The 9090-nt window shown below is 39.0% G+C and overlaps 2 protein-coding genes across 2 annotated transcripts in view; one reads left to right on the plus strand and one right to left on the minus strand.

Annotated features, from left to right (window-relative positions):
• Positions 1-1855, plus strand: part of LOC138004297 (tyrosyl-DNA phosphodiesterase 2-like) — a 10974-nt gene extending 9119 nt beyond the window's left edge. The window contains exon 5 of the mRNA XM_068850771.1: positions 974-1855. Coding sequence (XP_068706872.1) covers positions 974-1595 — 622 coding nt within the window. The 3' untranslated portion in view covers positions 1596-1855. The remainder of the gene's footprint in view (positions 1-973) is intronic.
• LOC138004299 (F-box only protein 9-like) lies at positions 1657-8807 on the minus strand. Its single transcript, XM_068850773.1, has 5 exons — positions 8719-8807; positions 5704-5939; positions 4701-4808; positions 3648-3730; positions 1657-2837 (listed from the first exon to the last, which is right to left on the minus strand). The coding sequence occupies exons 1-5, from the start codon at positions 8750-8752 to the stop codon at positions 2726-2728; spliced, it is 573 nt and encodes a 190-aa protein (XP_068706874.1). The 5' UTR covers positions 8753-8807; the 3' UTR covers positions 1657-2725.
• Between the last annotated feature and the right edge of the window lie 283 nt (positions 8808-9090).

Here is a 9090-nt window from a genome sequence, read left to right on the forward strand (position 1 = left end):
GTCTCCAGACTTGTAATGTATTGTTTATTTAGCTTCTCTCACAAACAAAACACAACAATACACTTGTACATCAAGGAGGAAAGAGAGTAGAGAAAGCAAGAGAGAGAGAAGTACGTACCATTATTATAAGCATGAAGCATAGAGCACACTGTGCATACAGAACAAAAAAGATACTAGTAGGTATTAAGTGAGAGAAAACTACCAGCAATAAGATAGCAATGGTGCCCAAAAGCACTAAAGCAAGACATGAAGCATAAGCATACATGTACATGTATATACTTTAGCATACACACACAGAGAGCTTCAAGATACTAGTTTATGTTAGGAGAACATTATTTGTTCAATTTATTGTAATTTCTTAATCTCTTTAAGTGTAACCATACTGAAGTATACAAACAATATACATGTAAGAGCTACATTGATCAATTTTGCCAAATCTGGTCAAACTAACACAGGAGTGATGACACTAAGTACCTGTAGTTAGCTGTGCACTACCTTTCATCAGCTTTTGTTGAAATGCTATTTAACCTTTTCCTTCCCACGAAGCACAAGGAACGGTTACGTTTTTGCAAGCGTTAAATAGCCATGTAGCAATTATATTTCAACAGAATTAAGTAGTAAAGGCTAAATTAAATGTGAAGTGCTAGTCTTCTACCCATGTAAACCATGTGAGCATTTAATAGCCCTACTAAAAGCATTGGGCCCACACAAGGACAGAGAAAAACTCCTCGACCTAGATCGCCGCCAATCTACGGACTGAGCTTAAAGATCAGACGAGAGCAGGTCATGGGAATTATTTTAAGTCTTAGATGTCAATTTCACGGTATTGAATCCCCAAAAAGGACAAGACTTAGTTTATAGATTTTTTTCTGTCCAATGGCAGATGATTTTACTCATCAATGAGGGCAGTGTGAGGGTGAAAAGGTTAAATTATTCAAGATTAAATTTGATTTTAATTATCTTTTGATTTAAGATACACTTGCAAGTATGGACCAACACATGCATATTTCAACATTATTCTTCTCAAGAACTCCTCAGTTCAGTTAACAAATGAGCTTCAGTGTACGCACTTCCAGTCAAGTAAAATGGGGCGTCATTTGCTTTGTCAGTCTGTACTATTTAAAAACAAGACGGAAGTAATCCTCATGACGTCACATCTCGAAAGCACAGCGAAATGTAAACCTGAGAGAATCAGACAACTACAGCAAGTTCTAGCAAGCATCTCAGACCAGCCAGAACAAGCTACTGTTGTGTTTGGAGGCGACACCAATTTACGAGATACAGAGGTGATGTCGATTGGAGGGTTGCCAAATGGGATGTTGGACGCTTGGGACTTTTGTGGTCGACCAAAAGATGCGGAGTTTACATGGGACACCAAATTTAATGACAACCTTGATTGGCCTTACCCCAAAGCGTCTAGAATCAGGTTTGACAGATTCTTTATCAGACCAGGTGAAGGAGAAAACAAGTTGAACCCAAGTTGCTTTGAACTTGTAGGCTTAGAAAGGCTACCTGGTTGTCGGCGATTTGCCAGTGATCATTGGGGTATCTGGTGTGAATTCACACAGGCAGCACATGGAGCAAGTTACGTTTGAATTTTGTGGATGTACATACACATGTATCCTCTCGTGTTAAATTTTATGAAAAGAAGCATGGTGAACAATAAAGTTTTTTATTAGTCATACCAAACTATTACTGACACCAATTTTTAACTACACTAATGCATCTAGTTGTGTTATGAATAATTATTTTCAAAACTATTGTTTAATTAAATTAGGCAGCTTTCTTGTCAAACTTTACACATTACATTACGAAACAATCAGTTGCAATAAAACATTATTTTGATGAGTGAAAATTGCTTTAAAAATGTGTATAAAAGGGTCTCTTCATTGCACGCGCATCACAGCTTGCAATGTCCTTGCATTACATCCCGTTTTCACACTTAACACAAGTAAGTGCAAGCAAAAGGAAATTTTTTGATCCTTGCACGTGTGCTTATGCTTGCGTCAGGCCCATTTTCATTGTGGTACACTTGTGCTTGCATTTATGCCTGTGCTTGTATCACTAGTCTATTGAAAACCCCAAGCTTCTTGACTGTGTTGCCTCTTGAACATTGCCTGCTGATACGCTTGTACAATCCAGCACGTCCTGTTTTGCATTCAGCTTGTAGTGCTGGGCAGTTATAAGTGAGGTTCCTTTGTCACACAAATCATCACTAGAGGTTGCACAGGCTAACCTAATGCAAGGCAGTGCTTCTCCATCAACACCAACTTGAGTCAACATTTGGTCTTATCTAGTAGCGTGCATGTTGGCCTTACATTGTGTAGTGTTTAGCCTTTTTTGCATATTCTTGTTCAAAAGAAAAACCTACATGAATTTTTTTGTCTTATGATTTCCTAATTTACCGTATGTGTCTGCAACGAAGTGATAACATGGCTAAAGCAATAATTATTGCTTGGGTTCTGGTTTCAAGGAAAACCACCTGTAGCTAAAGTTTAACAAGACTGGATTTCAAGTTCTAGTTGATAAAGATTGTTCATTGTCAAAACCAAGATCTAGAGGGCATGGGCAAAATGAAGAGAGCATTTAGCTGCTTGAAGCAACACACTTCTTGGTGGTTCTAAACTTAATCACAATAAACCATAATTACTTTTTCACATAGACCCCACGAAAGGCTTTTTGTCTTCTGAAATTATGCAAAACAAGTAAAATCTTTTATGGTTTTCTAGCCCAACGGAGCAACTGCATTGTGGCACAAGCTTTTTACAACAGAAAAGTACAGAGGAGGAAACTGGTTGTCCAAATCAAAATTTGAGCAGACTGTCTGGCCAGATGACCTGGAAATGAAAAAAAAAAAAGAATCAAAAGGCATATAGTGCAGCTCGGAGATAAGCAAACCACAATATATGCAAAAAACCCAGATGCACATCAACACATACGGAAAGAGGCTGAGGCTCGTTAGTATTTATGAGCTCTGTTTAGTGGTACGTGAAATGTGACACAAGGAAATAGCCAAGTGTGTCACTGATGGCTTAATGCCACATTACTGAATTTAAGCAATGGAGGACTTTTTCCCATGTTTACATAGCGTCATCTAAACACTCAGGGGAGATGATAGAATTCTCAACAGTTATGCGGTTATGGAGTACTTTTTTCCATGTTTACATGTTTACATAGCGTCATCTAAACACTCGGGAGATGATAGAATTCTCGACAGTTATGCATTCCCCCTCATGTTTAGATGACGCTATGTAAAAATGGAAAAAAAGTCTTATACTGGTTTTATAAAATAATTATTTTGACAAATGAAGGGAAATGCTGGTTTTTGTACTTCGATTGAAACAGATTTTCTTGATTCACTCTCATATTTCCTACCAAAAATGCACATCTGACAACACATGTGATGTCAGCCCTGTTTACATACTCTCATCTAAACACAGCTATTGACCAATGAGAGTGTGTGTACTTTCCTAATTATTTCATAAAGACTCTTAGTTCGCTTCAAATTACAATAAAATTTATTATGAAAGTGATGAACAGACACTACAAAGTGTCAGAAACTCCTGCACTAAGTCTTTTAAGTGTCTCCGGCACATGGCTTTAAATGTGATCACAGTATACCATACATTCTAGGATGTCAGCTGCACCTGTAAGTTGTGTTGACACTGTAACGTAGCCACGTCAACTGGTTATGCCGATGGCGCCGTCCTGTGCTGCTAAGTGATAATTCCTGAAAAGATTGGAATAGCTTTCTCAGCAGAAATGGATGCTGCTGCTGCTGCTGCTGCCGCATCTACTACTGCTACTACTACATTGTACTACTACTACTACTACTACTGCTACTGCTACTACTACTATTGTTGTTGTTGTTCTAGGGTACTTGGTTATCTACCACTATAGAGGTTTCATTAGAAGCCGGTCAGCGGGGGTATACTGCCGTCTGTTTGTGAGATGTTTGCCTCTCACTGCAGGCTACTCTGCCTTGATTTTCACTCAAACCCTTTTAAAAGACAACAGTGAACACTACTTGCATTGATTAACGCAAAGTTATTGCAACCCCTGCCAATATGTTGGGAGCCAGGCAACAACAAGTCGGCTATTAAAGGCGACCTATATTATTAAGTACATCTTCAAATAGGGTAGCACGGCTGACACAGTGTTGAGATCGCTCTCTTCCCACCATTGTGGTTCACGTTTGATTCCCAGACTAAGTGTCTATGTGGGTTGAGTTTGTTGGTTCTCTACTCTGCTCTGGACAAGAGGTTTTTCTCAGGGTACTCCGGTTTTCCCCTCTCCTCAAAACCCCAGTGCCCCAGCACTAGAGGACTAATTGACACTTAAGTTCATCATCATCAATATTTCCTTCAAAGACCCAGAACCTTTCTCAGGGTTCAGTACATGTAGCAGCTCCAAGGAAAGGATTAATTTTATGAGCTCCACTGGGGTACATGTCCAGACCAATTATTTATTTTTGCTTTCCACCCTTCTTGGAATTCATTCCCTCCCTGGTTGTTATTAACAATGAAATGATACATAAAATGAATCATACACTGGACTGCTGAGATATGAAATCAAGGGAAGTTTGAAGCATTTCCAAGGCTGCTGCCTAACGGTCGCCATGAGCCATGAACCATGATGGTAAAATGACCCCTACATTCGTGTTCAAAGTTAACCAACAATATTTCAATGCCCAAGCGTACCATATGGAAAACTTGCTCACTAACTGGAGGGGGAGGAGTTCGTGCTTTTCTGCCCCGTACTTGGTTATGGCTATCGCTTGCTGCCTTTTTGTTTAAGACTATGATGACCTAAAGAAAGCAAGAAAAATGTTAATCAAATCAAATCAATTAAAGAGCCTCTCAACCCAATAATAATAATAATATTATTGTAATTTGAATGTCCAAATGACATTTCCCACGTACAAGACAACAGTATTCTTGGTACTGTAGAAATAGTGTTAGATACTGTACAAGGGTCCAATTGTGAAGAATTGCAGGGATGCCCCATCTTCACAGCTTTTTAAAGGCAAACTTAAACAAGTGACAAGAACTCCCGATCATAATCAATTAGAATGATGATAGTAAAATTTTTCAAGTCTCACTCTCAGGGGTCAACGGGTTAATCAGATCAAAAGACCCTGTTTTCTTGTAATAATAATGATAATAATTATTATTATTATAACTTATTATAATTGTTGTTTTTATTTTAACATATTAAACAGTGTTACTTTAATTTATGGTATAATACATGTGAACATGGTACATAAGTGAACGTACATGATTGTATGTTATGTATGATGAATGTATCAATGACAACAATAACATTGATAGTACACTAACTTCCAACTTTATGGATTAGTGGTGATTCACTACTTGCACAAAATGATCCCATAATACACCTCTTTTACTCCCCAAAAATCTGCATATAGGCATTGTTTTCGACTTCTCTTGGGACATTTCATGTCCCAGGAGAAATTGCAAACAATAGTTATGCAAAGGTTTTCTTTTTTTTTTTTTTTTTTTTTTTTTTTTGGGGGGGGGAGGGTGATAGAGGTGTATTATGGGATTGTCCGAGAAGAGAATTATTACAAGGCCTGAATTTGAACGTCTGCATGAATCAGTTTTGTTACTGTCAAATGTTACCCTCTCCAATAAAGTGTAGTCTACTACAGTAACTACTGCTGCTGCTGCTACTGCTACAAACCTTGTCTCCTGATAATCTGTAATGTCCCACAGAAACTGATGGATTGCCACCACCATGCTTGAGTTTCAATCTTGGTATAGCAATCAAAGGCTCATCAGCACTAGTGTGGACCACAGCAGTCCCATCCATAAAAAATCTCATGTAACGGTAGTACTCCACTAAATGATAAGGACGGTAGAACATGTCCAGGTTCCTCTCTCCTTGCCTTACATAAGATGTCTTGCTGATGTAAACTCCTGTCAGTAATGAAGCAGCAGAGTTGAACAAATACAATGTAATAATATGCATGTGGAAAATTTCTCCATTCTGATTGGCTGCCATACTGGTCCAGTGCATGACCATGCAATCATTGAGCTATCAACTGAATTACTTTATAAAACACCTGTAAGATCGTTTCCAGACTATCAAAATGTTTCTATAGTCTCATATATTACACAACTTTGACCGTCAAAGTATTACACAACTTTGCCTGCCAAAGTTGTGTAATACTTTGACGGTCAATTTTAGTTGCGTAACAAAAGAAAAATTTAGTGTCCGGAAACACTGTTACAGTCCGGAAACAATCTGACAGGTGTTTTACATAAGATAATTATAATATTATTATAATAATCATTACAATGTCCTTCATTATTGTCTCTTCAATTCTCGCCTCTTTGCCTCTGAGTCTTCTTTTCTTTCTGGTCAAAAATCCTTATTGTTCAGTTTTGTCTAAGTCAAAGTACATGCACATGTAGAAGGCTCTGAAACAACATTGACGTTAGGAAACTTAATAAGCCTCAGTGCACTGCCTAATTTCAAGTACTACGCTGAGTGTTACTCTGCCAGAGGTATGCCAGCTCAACCTCGAAAACAGTGCATGTACTGTTTAATACAGAACGGGGTTACTGTAGTTTTTCTTCTGATATTAGGACCTAGAGTGTGGGTGCTCAGTTGCTACACTTTGGGACAGTTAACTGGAACAAATAAGTAGGTATCTTTTCTCCTCAAAATCTGGTTATGATTTAAGAACTGGATTAATTAACCAATGGACTCCACGGAGTGAAACTTAATTAACACAGGGTTGCCACTCATTAGAACCCAAAAAATTCCCTGTCTTTTCCCTGACTTTTCACTGACCTCAAAACAATTTTCACTGACTTTGCATTTGGCGAATTATGAAATAAGCCAAATCCGCTTTTACATTAGCTTCAGTTTCTTCTGCACACCATCAATATTCTTCTCTTCATTTTCAATCTCTTTACGTTTTTCATGGGATTTTGAATGCACGGCATTTGACTTCACTAACAATTCCATTTTGTGTTTTGTTTCAGCCTGTGTGGCAAGTTCATCTGCTTCTTTAGTAAGTTCCTGAACCATTTTCTCAAGTCTCTCCTTCTTCTTCCTTGATGACTGAAGCTCCTCCTGTACATGTACTTCTTTCTTCCTCTTCTCTTTTTCACTGGCCTCTTCTGTTTCTTTTTCTGATCTAAGCAGCTCTGGTATCTTGCGTGAGCATGCCTGCAAGATACCAGAAGTTCCTTTGTTACAAAGTCTTCTACAGGATCATCTTGATTCTTGATACCATCATATGCCATCCGATAAGAAATTAAGGTTTCATCTTGCATATTGTTGCTTAAGATGTCTTTAATATCAAAGAACCCTCTTTCAACACATGACTGACCATGGGAAAGTATAAGCAACATTTTGAAAATTTCCCACAGTTTGGAATACTCTGGCTTCTCTCATGCATCCATACAAGAAAGAGTCAAGACCGTGGTCTGAGCTGTAGGCAACAAATTCATCTTTGCGGTACTTGAGCACCTCTGTAATGAACGCTTTGTACTGCTAAAGGATAAATTCCCTGACTTTTCACTGACTTTGACAAGAACTGAGATTTTCCCTGACCTTTTGCAAAATTCCCTGACTTTACCCTGACCTTGAAAAATTTTTGTTTTTCCCTGACTGTGGCAACCCTGTTAACAGATTTTACTCTGACTAATGCCAGACGATTTAATTTGTCTTGACTGGCCAATCCAGGCATCCTGGGGCAACCTGAGTCAATGGGTTGTCCCCTCCTTTAACCCATTGACCCCTCGGAATAAGACGTAACAGATTTTACTCTGTCTAACACCAGACGATTTTACTCATCAACTGGTGGCATCCTAGGGTGCTTGAGGAGTGCATGAATGGGTTAACCTAGTCAAAAACTCCATCTATGTCCCCTCCCTTAACCCATTGACCCCTGGGAGTGAGACTTAACAGATTTTACTCTGTCTAACACCAGACGATTTTACTCATCAACTGGTGGCATCCTAGGGTGCTTGAGGAGTGCATGAATGGGTTAACCTAGTCAAAAACTCCATCTATGTCCTCTCCCTTAACCCATTGACCCCTGGGAGTGAGACTTAACAGATTTTACTCTGTCTAACACCAGACGATTTTACTCATCAACTGTTGGCATCCTAGGGTGCTTGAGGAGTGCATGAATGGGTTAACCTAGTCAAAAACTCCATCTATGTCCCCTCCCTTAACCCATTGACCCCTGGGAGTGAGACTTAACAGATTTTACTCTGTCTAACACCAGACGATTTTACTCATCAACTGGTGGCATCCTAGGGTGCTTGAGGAGTGCATGAATGGGTTAACCTAGTCAAAAACTCCATCTATGTCCTCTCCCTTAACCCATTGATGCCTGGGAGTGAGACTTAACAGATTTTACTCTGTCTAACACCAGACGATTTTACTCATCAACTGGTGGCATCCTAGGGTGCTTGAGGAGTGCATGAATGGGTTACCCTAGTCAAAATCTCCATCTATGTCCCCTCCCTTAACCCATTGACCCCTGGGAGTGAGAATTAACAGATTGTACTCTGTCTAACGTCAGACAATTTTATTTGTCAACTAGTGGTATCCGAGGGTGCTTGAGGAGTCAATCAGTCAAGATAGTTATATAGTTATGTACCTACAGTCCTTTAAGTGAAGCATTTCTGAGAGGTCAATCATTCTACAAGTGTAAAAAGATGTCACACTACATACCAACAAACAAGACATGGGGACAGTTGATGTACATCAGTCTCCAAGAGCCATTCCACTGGGAAGCATTGCCACAGTTGACTCCCCATAATCTGAAGATTTAATAGGGGAATACAAGGACGCGTCTGAACGAGAAGTTGAAAGAAAGGTGCAAAAGAGCCCTAGTGCAAAGAGAGTTGCAAAAAAGTGGCACAAAGAGGAGCAGAAAATCAAGTCATTCTTGACACTTCTTTGTTTGAGCATGTCAACTAACAAATTTAAAGACTGAACTTGGGATCACGAGGCAGACATGACAAGTGTTACTGAACAGTAGGATGCAAGGCTGGTCATAAAAGATTTTGCACTTTTCAATCATTTATTTCAGTTGGTATAATA

Source organism: Montipora foliosa, chromosome 5 (genome assembly GCF_036669935.1).
Source record: "Montipora foliosa isolate CH-2021 chromosome 5, ASM3666993v2, whole genome shotgun sequence".
NCBI classification, from domain to species: Eukaryota; Metazoa; Cnidaria; class Anthozoa; order Scleractinia; family Acroporidae; genus Montipora; species Montipora foliosa.